A 12025-nucleotide genomic window follows, 5' to 3' on the forward strand; every position below is an offset into this window, starting at 1 on the left:
CATTGTTGCTTGTACGCACCATAACATGAAGAGAATCATGGCATTTGAGTATTCGTGGTGCAATAAGATTATCTATCAGTTCTATGCTACCTTGTATGTGGATACAGATGCTACAAGGACCATGCATTGGATGACAAATGGCACTTGGTACAAGGTGAAGTACAAACACTTTGCTACACACTTGGGTTTCACAAGTAGTGATCTGCACAACAAAGAGAGGATTCATGATGAGCTAGTCATCACTACCGTTGACATGGAGTACATGTATGATTTGAACAAACCAAACCAGCTAGGTAAAACCACTATACTCCTTCCTCTATATTTCTCTAGGTTTAGCTTCATGCGGTACTTCTGAAGGTTGTTGAACAATTTCTAGAGGTCTGCGACCAGGTCGTCCTGGGTCCTACTTTTCACGACCACATCATCAACATATGCCTTGATATTTCTACTGAGCCATGGTCAAAGGATGAGTTTAATACATCACTGATAAGTGGCACCGGTGCTTTACAAACCAAAAGGTATTTTTACATAGCAAAAGACCCCGAAGAGAATTACAAAAGCAATTTTCTCCTCATCTACCCTATTCATACTAATCTGATGGTACCCCGAATGAGCATCTGTAAAGGTTAGCAGATCCCTACTGGCAGTTGAGTCAACAAGTTGGTCGATCCGGGGTAGAGGAAAGAGATCACTTGGGGACGCGTTATTGAGGTCGGTGAAGTTGACGCACATCCTCCACTTACCATTAGGCTTTTGGACCATGATGGAGTTAGCCAGCCATTTAGAATACTGCACCTCTCGAATGAAGCCTGCTTCTAGGAGCTTGTCAATCTTCTCATGAAGTGCTTCCTTTTGTTCGGGTGCAAACCGACACACCTTTTGTTTTACTGGTCACGCATCAGGTCGTACACACAACTTGTGCTCGATCACGTCCCTAGGGATTCCAAGCATATCAGACGAACTCCAAGAAAAGACATATGTATTTGCTCGAAGGAAAGTGATGATTGCAAGTTCTCATTTAGGATCTAGACCGACCCCTATCTTGACCATCCTCGATGGGTTGACTTCATCTTAGCAAACTATCTTGAGCCGATAGTCAGGATTGGCAACGATGTGAACCTTCATCGGGCGACCACTGGGCTCGGTGTTCTCAAGCTGTGACCCAGGAGTTAGCTCGACCATGTAGAGGCTTTTCTTATTGCAGTGCAAGACCATCTTTGGATTGACCAAAATAGTGATGGCTCCCTTGGGACCAGGGATCTTGATCGCCTGGTATGCATAGCGGGCGATGGCCATGAACTGGTCCATCACTGGTTGCCCTAGGATCGTATTGTAAGTGGTCCCAAAGTCCATCACATTGAATGAGACTTTCTTGGTCCTAAAGTTATTCGGCGAACTGAAGGTGACAAGCTGCTCGATTTGCCCCAATGCTTTGGCTGAAGAGCCGAGGGTGATTCCAAAGAAGAGATGAGATAGTTTCAACACAGTCCTCGGGATCTGCAAGGCGTTCAACGTGTCAGCGAAGAGGAGGTTGATGGAGCTCCCTCCATCAACCAGCACATGCCCCATTCAGATATTGTGCATTGCGGGCTCAACCACAATGGGGTAACGACTAGGGCACTTGATGTATGCAGGGTGGTCCGTCTGGCTGAAGGTGAGGGTTACCTTCGACTACTTCAGGCGTGTACTCAAGTCCGGCATGGTTGCACATACCTCGCGGACCACCTACTTGTACTCTCTATTCTAGGAATATGTTGCGACGCCCCAAAGATATGGTGGACCATATGCTCAGCCTAATGAAAGCCCAGAGTCGACTGGTCAGGGTTGGTCCCGTCCTCACCATCGTCGTTGTGCCTGGGTTTGTGTTCCCCAAACTCTTGTCGATGATGCCTCGCACGACCTTGCATTCGGTCAAGTCGTGGGCGTTGGTACGATGGATCGGGCAGTAGCCTCTACCCTTCTTCTCATACTTCTTCTCAAAGCATTGACACGTTGGCTGGCTTGGTCGATAGCCATGATGTCGGGCGGTCCAACCTTGTGCTTGTTCTTTTTTTTCTCCTTTCGATCGACCCCTTTGGAAGAGGCAAGCTGGTCGAAGGTCGACTGTAGCTTCATGTTGATCTGATGCTCTCAGGCCTCGGAGACCTGCGAGCATTTGTCTGCGAGCTCAAAGAGCTCTGTGGTGCTCTGAACTTTCTTGGTGGCTAGCTTTTCGACCATCTTATCGTCTCTGATCCCCCTCTAGAATGCTATGACTATAGAGTCACCCGTGATCTTAGGAATGATATTTTGGCATTCGGTGAAATGACAGATGTAGTCTCGTAGCGGCTTGCCATTCCACTGCCTGACCTGATACAAGTCATCTTCAACCCCTAGCCAGGCGTAGGTTCACTAGAGTTGGCGATGAACTGGTCGCAAAAGTCCTCCCAAGACCGAACTGACCCACGAGGGAGGTTCATAAGCTAGGACCAGGCTGAACCGGTCAAGACGGTCGAGAAATGGTTTGTCATGACCTTCCCGTCACCTCTCGTGCCCTGCACTATGGTGGTGTAGATATGTAGGAACTCCTCTAGGTCGGTCGAGCCGTCATATTTTTCGGTTAGGACTGACCAGAACTTGTCAGGCCAGCGCACCTCTCACAGCCGGGCTAAGAAAAGCGTTGCACCCCGTCCCGTACCGGGGTGCCACTCGTTGATGGGCAACAACACACGACCGGGGAGAGAGCCGATGGTCTCGCGGCCCTGGCCATAGGATGGAGGTGTCGGATGCCTCCCTACGTGGGGAGGGAGAGTTGCATGGCCGTCTTCCCTTTTCCAGCTCTCACCGTGCATGATCCTCCGGCTTTCGGGTGGCCCTCTGGCCCTGGATTACGTCGCAAAGGTCATGGGTATGAAGAGAGTCGCGTAGGTCCACGGATTGGATGTCCTGACACGATGGAGGTCTCTGTGTACTCCCTGATACTGAGGGAGCACGGGCTCCCTCCTGCCACAGGGCCCACTACGAACCCTGGCAATCACGACCTTCGCCAGTCTTTGTGACAGACGAGGAGGTTGTCGCCATAGTTTGGCATCGAGCGGTCTCTACTAAGAGGGTAAGGTCGCACAACCATGACGCTACTAGCGAACCCTTCAGTACTGCCACTGGCGGGTGACTAAGAATCACTCGTGCAGTCTGCAGATTTTGCAAAGGCATCATGGCTTCGTAGTCGAGTCCGCGATTGCCATGGATTTGGACATGGGTTGCCCAGCCATAGTATCAACACTTGCAGAAATGTGAAAAATGTGCCCCTATGTGGCGCACCAACTGTTAGTGAATGATCACTGACAATGAATCCGGGATATACCAGACAACGAGCGCATTGATCTACGTTTCTTATGGATGTGTATCGAATAAACTCAAGTATACAATGGTTTATCCAGGTTCAGACCTCCCGTGAGATAATAACCATACATCATGTTTTTTTCCTTATGGATTGGGTGAGTTTGTTACATAATGTGTTCCATACCCCTACAAGCCAGGTCCTCTCTCTTTATATACCAGAAGGAAAAGTGTACAAACAAACAGACCGTACTAAACTCTGTAGCAGACCTACCCCTGATGAAGCCAACTACCCCTAGTCCATCATGACGTCGAATAGGCATGCGCACTCTGCTCTGGTCGTCGTGCACGACCTGTACCATCACCAAACACCGTCACGCTCACCTGTTAGGTCATCTCGTAGCATTAAATGCTACGGGATGAGATATTGCAACACCACACCGCCCTACGACCATGCTCGCCGAAAGAGAATGCTTAGAAATAAAAAATACTCGAGTGAACAGTATTAAATGAGAATTGACTGGATATGTGAGTACTTGCCCTGTGACTAGCCGCAAGGTCTCCTACTGCCACTAGGGGTTAGTCGCACATGCCCCATCTTGGTCGCTCGGTGAGACCGTGGTGTTAAAAATATCCACAACCGACTGACTTGTGGCGATGTAGATCCCACCGACAGTGAGCAAGGCTGACGAGCCTGTGATAAATAAAAAAAAGCTTGCGCGAACTGGTGAGCTTGTGACACACTGAAGCTGGCTCGCGACAGAGTTTACAAGGCTTTACCAAGTCACGCCAACAATCCTTTTTTGGGCGGGCAGCGGCAGGTCTGGCACGACGCAGTCGTCTGCACTACAGCCTCGGGCCTTTTGGGTTTCATGAGTCGCACAAAACGAAACGCTCTCTTTACATGCAATGCAAGGCCTATCCTACTGGAATATTATTTTTTTTCTTCTTCTTCGAAACAAAATGCTGTGATATTCTGAAACAAAATGCTATTCTAATCTCTTTTCTGAGAGTTTATTCCTGCTCTAGTTTCTTGCTGCTGTAAATGTGTACCTTGCTGATGAATCTTAGCACATTTTGCGGTACCTCTAGTCTCTGAATTTTGGAAATCTCCGAAAAATGCAGCCGTGTATGCTTAACATAGAGTCACAAGCTGCATTGATAAACACTAGTACATGTGCACAGACAGACAGACGCCTTTTTATCATGAAAAAAGATCTACTCTGCATAAAGGAGAGGCTTTTGAGGTTTGGTGCTTCAGCCGAGGCGATCCGAGGAAAGAGGCTGACCGAGCGAGCGAGTGGGAGGATGGGGGGAAAGCGAAAGACCAGCAGTGCAGTGCTGCGGTGCATGCACACGCGGGCCCCACGGCCGCAGGTGCTCCCCCTGCCGCGGGCAGCCGCTGCTCTGGGGCCCACCGGATGCTGCCCGCACCCGGCCCACAGGACAGCGCCTGGCTCTCCGGGCCCACACGTCCTCGCCGGAAACGTGAGCTCTCGCGCTTGTTGTGAGGCTGGTGCTCTGCCCGTCCGTCCGTCCGTCCGTCCGTCGGTCCGTTGGAACGCGCGGTAACGGACGCGGAGAAGGGAGCATCTGACGAACGAATCCCCGGGCCCACCGCTCAGGTCCGTGTGGAAGGCTGGCAACACCTGATGCAGCTTGCGGTCGCGCTAGGTCCCCGGCACGGTGGGCTCTGGCCGGCATGGGCCAACATCCAATTGTATGGGACGGGCCGCCACTGACCTGATCTGCTGGTATGTTCTTAGCAAAGGCCGCGAGTCGACGACGGAGGATTTTTTATTTTTATATTTTTAAATAAAAAATTGCAAATATAAATGTCTATTGTAAAAAAATATACATCTAGTCTTTGAATTTTTTAAGCTACATGATAGCATCCTATAAAACCTTTTTTATATTTTTTAATATCTATTTTGATAGTATTTTGAATTTTAAAGCATTAGAACATAATATTTTTTATATTTTTAAACCTATCGTCTGTCCAAATGCCAACAAATAGCGCTAACAGATGATATGAGTCTAGTCTGTAATTTTTTAAAACAGACAAATATATTTGCAATTTTTTATTTAAAAAATAAAAAATCACCGACGGCGAGCGAGGGAAAAATAATGCTAGCAACGCAAAGAAAGAAAGAATTGAAAAATAATGCTAGCAACGCACGCACCGCTCTCCACGATGAAATGGGAAGCCGAGCGAACCATTTTTCAGTTGACTGTCCACACCCGCCGACGCATCCGAAAAGGATGACCCCACTGAAAGTGGGATCTCGCGGGCTCTGGCCCCAATGTCAGCGACAAACCCCGCAGCCTACTCCGACAGCCGTCGCCGTCGCCGTCGCCGTCGCCGTCGCCACCGCCCTAGACTCAATAATTCCGCTAGGTCCACCCCACGTCGCACCACCAGCCCTACCCTTGAGGCGTGGCCAGCGCAGCGCCCGGCTGCGTGTAGCAGTTCGCGAAACCGATTCGCTCGTAACACCTGAGCGGCTGAGCCCGGTGAGGATGGTGAAGGCGGAGGAGGAGGACGCGAGGAAGAAGCAGGCGGGGATGGATGGGAGGAACGACGGGGTGGCGAGGGAGGTGATCCGGATGGAGCGGGAGGCGGTCATCCCCGTGCTCAAGCCCAAGCTTGTCATGCGCCTCGATCGCCTACCTCATCGGTGAGATCACAATCGCTTCTGCTAATTTCCCGCTTGCCTTCTGCAGCAGCAAGAGCTCTCGCATGTAGTGGCGAGGGTGCCTGTTGACTGTTGTGTCTCGCCGAGGGCGGCACGACGTGTCGGCCGGAGTTCATGTCCTTATTAGTAGCACTTGGGTTTAAAGCATCAATGGCGACTTCGATCAGTTCTGAGGTTCTCGTCATGGTTGGTTTCCTTTACCTGACCATCGGCATGAATACTAGTCATGCTCGAATTGCAATAAACCTTGCAATTAGAAGGTCATGCAGCTGCAGTGTGCCGATCATGATGCAGCTGTGGATGTCTCGTTTTCTTTTTTGCGGGAATGGCAGGACTTCTGTCTTAATTAAGAATGTTTACAGGATGTACAAGAAAGAAAAATTAAGGAGCCGGCTGCGGCCCCATCCACCGACCCGATTGAGGGGTCTGGGAGGGCAACAAATCCAAAGGGTGCCCCTCTCATAGACCTAAAGTAAGACGTCTAAGGTTGACGTCCTCTATCGTTAGGTTTGTGACCTCGTGTGACTGCCTCAAAATGTTCTGGAAGATTCGTCGGTTCCGTTCTTTCCATATATCCACATGATGTAAATGAGCAGGCCATTTAGATCCCGTCGAGCTTTTGGCGTTGCTTTTGAGATGCATTGCCACCAGTCTTTCAGCGTGAGGGAGTTAGTCGATGTGATGCGCGTGGGCTGCTGAATTTGGAAGTCAGAGAACACTTGTGCCCGGACCTGCATGGTGAATGGGCATTCGAGGCATATGTGTGAGACAGTCTCAAGGGCTGTTTGGCATAAAGGGCATTGTGGTTGGTGCGGCCACCCTCTGATGGCGAGATCGTCAGCGGTGAGCCGGTGAGGATCCTGTTTTGGATCAAGGTTCAAGCAAAAAAATTGCATTTGTGTTCCGCTCTTGCCTTCCAAATGAGATTCGGATTGAAGGGTGGTATTGAAATGGATGTCTCATTTTGTTTGCTGCGATGAATTATATGAAAAGAATGCCTGCATTCAGAATTGCCCCCATTTCATTCATCTTTTTGTTTGAAATTCGTGCGCAGAGCACGAGGTGGATCGTAATGAGTTCTTGAAGCTGTGCAAGAAGGTGGAGTACACCATCTGGGCCTGGTACCTTTTCCACTTCAAAGACCTGATGGCAAGCCTCTTGTTTGTCTCAATTGTTTCGATCATTTGAGTTCTCTGTTTGATTGCTCAAGGCTTCTGTTTGGTCCAATGCCTAATTGTCTATTCTTGATGCAGCAACTGTACTCGCTGTTTGATCCTGTCTCTGGTGAGAAGAGGTTGGAGCGGCAGAACCTGACACCAGAGGAAATCGAGACCCTTGAGTTCAATTTCATGGCATATCTCTTCCAGGTTGGTTCTGTACATGTTCCTCTATTTAGTATTTACACTTTTAATATAGTTCATCTTCAACACCTGCCTCATCTTCATATACACTGATTCACTAATACTTTGTGCTGAATGCCTTGAAAAATGCATGAATTTTTTTCCACATGGATACTATGCAACTGTAACTGATCCAGGGTAAGGACCAACAAGATCCACCTTGGACCAGCGATTGTTCCTATTTAGTACCATGCATCGCTATCTGGAGTACATGAGCTGCGTAGTATGCTTCAAGGCCTAAATTCTCATAGGAAATGAATTGCTTGACGCACTACATGACCTTCATACATGAAAACCTGCCCTGTTATAGTAAATAGTTTTCTTTTTAATTTTCATCTTCATAAACATAAAAGTGTGGATGATCCTGTTCGAAATAACAAAAGAATGCCATAAAACACTCAGGCAAAGTAAACTATATGTAAATCCTTTGCAAAACATAACATTCAGTGATTTGAAGTATGAACTTCATGACAACCCCTTGACAGTATAACAAACACTTTTTTATGCATTCTTCTCGCATGACTTGTATCGTATTGGGTACCCGACCAAAGTCCATAAAACTTACATTAACTTTCATTACTCCCCTTCAACCCAAGACACAATTTTCTCAAGCTTAGGACCAATAAACTCAGTTGGATCGAATCAGCTCTTTAATTTTCTCCAAAAGAGAATGCTGTATTGATATGAAGCTGAGAAAATTGCCTTTCAACCTTTGAACATAAAACGGGAATCCTGTTTCTTTGACGTGAGCTGTAACCATGTGAGACGTCCTACTGCCATTTGGTCGTGTAAATATATTTTCTTTTGATCATTTGTAACCAATTTGTTGTTCTCCATATTAAGTAGGTAATGGAAAAGAGCAACTTCAAGTTGTTATCTGATGAAGAGTACGATGTTGCACAATCTGGAAAATATCTTTTGAACCTTCCCATCAAAGTTGATGAATCTAAGGTCTGAAATTTTAACCTTTAAAAGTAAAGACATAAAGTAATATGTTATATTCCTCTTAATTGCTTACCTTGAAATGTAGCTAGACAAGAAGTTGTTGGCAACATACTTTAAAGGGCACCCACATGACAATCTACCAGAACTTGCAGACAAGGTATTTTTTATTTAATGCAGCTTTGCTTGTCATATTTTTCCTTAAATGTATCATTTATATTTCTGTGCTGATGATCAGTAGTAAATAATAGCATTTGGCTGTTCTCATGATCCTGTATCTGTTTTCCTCTTGACCACCTAACTTGCAAAGTCACTGTTCCCAAATACCCACATCTTTTTAGTATATCATCTTTCGCCAGGCATTGAAATTGATCTAACAATTGACTACCTCTTCATGGAGAAAGTAGATGTAATGATATCCCGAGCTTGGAGGTCATTGCTCAGGGTTACCAGGTATAGGAGCTTGTTTAACGGCATTTTTTAGTTTCTCAGCCCAATCTACTCCAATATACCAAAATATTGTAATTCGTTACAATGATGAAATTTTATTTTATGACAGGATTGATAGATTGTTTTCTAGGAAACCACAGTTGAAGCCAAAGAAAGACATGAAGAAGACTGATGAAATTAATGAAGACAAAGAAGAACCAGAACTATTTGTTGAGAGAATTCGATTAGAAAATTTTGAATTAAGGTTGCTCACAGTCCTCTCAATAAAATTTGATAGACTTCTAAACTTATCCTCTAAGATGCAGTATGTTTACTTTTTGGTGACTGTACAAAAAATCTGTTGAGTAAGATGACAATTCAAGAACCTACATAAGATAGGATTATTGTGGTGTACAGGTAGATTCAATGTGCTGTTCACCAACCTTCACATTCATGATGGATTCAGTTTTTTTTGTTGATGCAGTTACATTAGTTGTTTGTGCTGATCGTATATGTACAGGACGGCTGGCACAAAGACTAAGCCTGATCGAGGAATATTTGTAAAGCACTTCAAACATATTCCAATGGCTGGCATGGAAATTGTTCTTGTAAGATAGATCACTAGAAGTGAGATCCATATGTAGCTGTTTCAACATCTTTTTAGTTACATCCGTGGTTGTTATTGATGCCCTGAAATTAGAAGTTGTTTTGTAGCTAGAGAAGAAGAACCCTAATTTAACGCCAATGGATTGGGTCAAATTTCTCATTTCTGCTGTTATCGGTTTGGTATGTTTCTAATGTTTTGGCAATCCTGATGTGTAGCTACATTGTTGTTTTACTATATCAATAGCTTACACTTGCAGGTCACTCTAGTTGGTTCTCTTGAAATGCCAAAGGCTGACATATGGGATGCCACAGCAATCTTGTCTGGTGTGATTGGGTACTGTGCTAAGATCTACTTCACGTAAGTGCTTAACTGATACCATTTTTCTTGTTACCTTGAGTGCCATTTGGTAAATGTTGCTTCTCTATGGGTAAGGTAATTCCAAGAAGAGTCGGACTAAGTGCAGTGTAATCAATTGTAAATTCTGATTAGTAGAGTCATCTTGCTACTGTTTTCCATAATAGTTCAGTGATTCTAATATATTTGACTAAGCGTGGGCTAGATAATTTGTTTATAATATGTTGTTGATTTATCACTTGTATATGATGGATTTGTTTCTTTTTTTAATACAGATTTCATCAAAATATGACAATTTATCAGAACATGATTACAAAATCAATGTATGACAAAACAGCTTGATAGTGGGAAAGGAACTCTTCTTCACTTATGTGACGATGTGATACAACAAGAAGCAGTGGCGGAACTTAGGCTGAAATTCTGAGAAGGCTGAATCAATAAAATATAAGAGATTGGATCCAAAATACACTACAAAATGCATAAAATATACTATAAAATACAGAAAATTTGTTCACCCACCCTGACCACAACAATGCTCCCCCTGACAAGAAGTGGCTCTCTCTGGCCACAACAAAGCTCCGCCCGTAACAAGAAGTTTGAAACAGTTACAAATGCGCTTTAAATCTCAAGATTGTGCTTATATCTTGTTGTGTTAACTTACCAATGTCCTTCATGTAGGTTAAAGAGGTCATAGTTTCTTAGTACATCTTAATGGAGCAGGGAAAGCCAACTGAACAAGTAAGCATGACTAAATGGTGTTTCATTATATATCAGTTATTTTTATGCTTGGAATATATTGAGCGTTTGTGCCCTCAAGATGACCTTGTCCTACATATTTCTGTTCTTGTTTTACCCTTGGTTGATAAAATTTGTGCTTGGGTGTACAACATCGTCATCCACTGTTAGAAGAGAAAATTTCTGACTGACAATTTAATTATCCTAGAGCCTCTAGAAATTTAATCATACTACTATACTAGAGTAACATTGTATTACTTTGCTTACTGTTGTAGCAGAGTAACATTGTTCAGTTAAGATTCTTTTCGGTGAGAACGTGAGAAAACAAGTTGAAATATGTCTTGGTTTATATATGATGAGTGATTGATAAGGTTGTCGATTTGGTTTGTCGAGTTTTGGATTGCTTGAACTTGATTAGAGTATTTTGATTATGAACTAACTGGAGTTGGAGTTGGAGAAATTTGTGTGTTTGTCTCATAATGTGCAGGTGACAGATGCAATTTAGCGGTCAACGACAGGTGATTAGGGGTAAGCGGTTGCTTGGTGCCGGACGATCAAGAAGGTCGGATAAAGTCAAGAGTGATCTTAGCTGTACACGTGGAGGTCACGAAAAGTATGAAACAGAGGATGAAGACGGCGTGTTGACAAAGTTAAGCGAAAGAGATGCTGGTACAAGTGACAAGGCAGTCCGATGGATCGAGAGCGGGAGAGACTTGCCGGTGGTCCGGATCGCAAGACGGAGTATACGTGTTGACATCAGAGCATTTGCTTAAGGTGTAAGCAAGTGGCGAGTCATGTTTTGAGAAGCGTGGAGAGGGTTTTGCTGTTTGGCCTCAAAACTGTGGGAATACTGGAGGAGTATGTGGCACCATCGCGAAGCTTATGTCGTGGTGAAGCTAAGTCATGAAGACGTTGTGGCCGTCCGATGAATGGAAAAAAAAATGGATCAAAATAGGTAGGATGGTATTACAAGAGAGGGGTATTTTGGGAAAAAAGCTAGAAAACTTAGGGGTCAAATTTCCTAATCTTATAAATAGAGGGGTAAGGCTATAAGAGAGGATGAACTAACCACTTGAGTCTATTGTGCCACTCATTTGAGGGCCTAATGCAGTTTTAAAGGAGAGGAAAGATAAGTGTTTAGCCTATGTATTATGTGAGTTTTGAGTGAAAAATATTTGTAATTCGTTTAAAATAGGGCTGATCTCTTTGAGTAATGAAGTTTATGTTTTTGCATATGCTTGAATTCTCCTCCTTCTAGTTTTTCTCTATCAGTTCTCTTGCAAGTTTGCAAGTTTTTGGTGTTCCGTTATGATTTTTATTTTGGTTTTTGGGCTGAATTTTCTGCTCCTTGTGAAGTCATTCTTGTTGCTAGAAGTATAGAAATCACATACGAGTGTATACTCATGGGTCTTGAACTCATTTGCCTCTAAATCATCAACTTGGAGAATTTTTTAAACCTGTGATCTTATCTTTGATTTTTGAATCTTTTTCTCAAGTTCTAAATTTTATATGGAGACGAGTTATGGATTGGTTTGCTGTGTAAC

General features: G+C 44.5%; 1 protein-coding gene and 1 pseudogene across 1 annotated transcript; one reads left to right on the forward strand and one right to left on the reverse strand.

Annotated features, from left to right (window-relative positions):
- Positions 1–1071: 1071 nt before the first annotated feature.
- On the reverse strand, positions 1072–1569 carry LOC133904530 (uncharacterized). Its single transcript, XM_062346026.1, has one exon. The coding sequence runs from the start codon at positions 1567–1569 to the stop codon at positions 1072–1074; it is 498 nt and encodes a 165-aa protein (XP_062202010.1).
- Positions 1570–5752: 4183 nt separating this feature from the next.
- On the forward strand, positions 5753–11584 carry LOC133904237 (uncharacterized; annotated as a pseudogene).
- Positions 11585–12025: the final 441 nt, after the last annotated feature.

The sequence above is a fragment of the Phragmites australis genome, chromosome 22 (genome assembly GCF_958298935.1).
Source record: "Phragmites australis chromosome 22, lpPhrAust1.1, whole genome shotgun sequence".
Classification (NCBI taxonomy): domain Eukaryota; kingdom Viridiplantae; phylum Streptophyta; class Magnoliopsida; order Poales; family Poaceae; genus Phragmites; species Phragmites australis.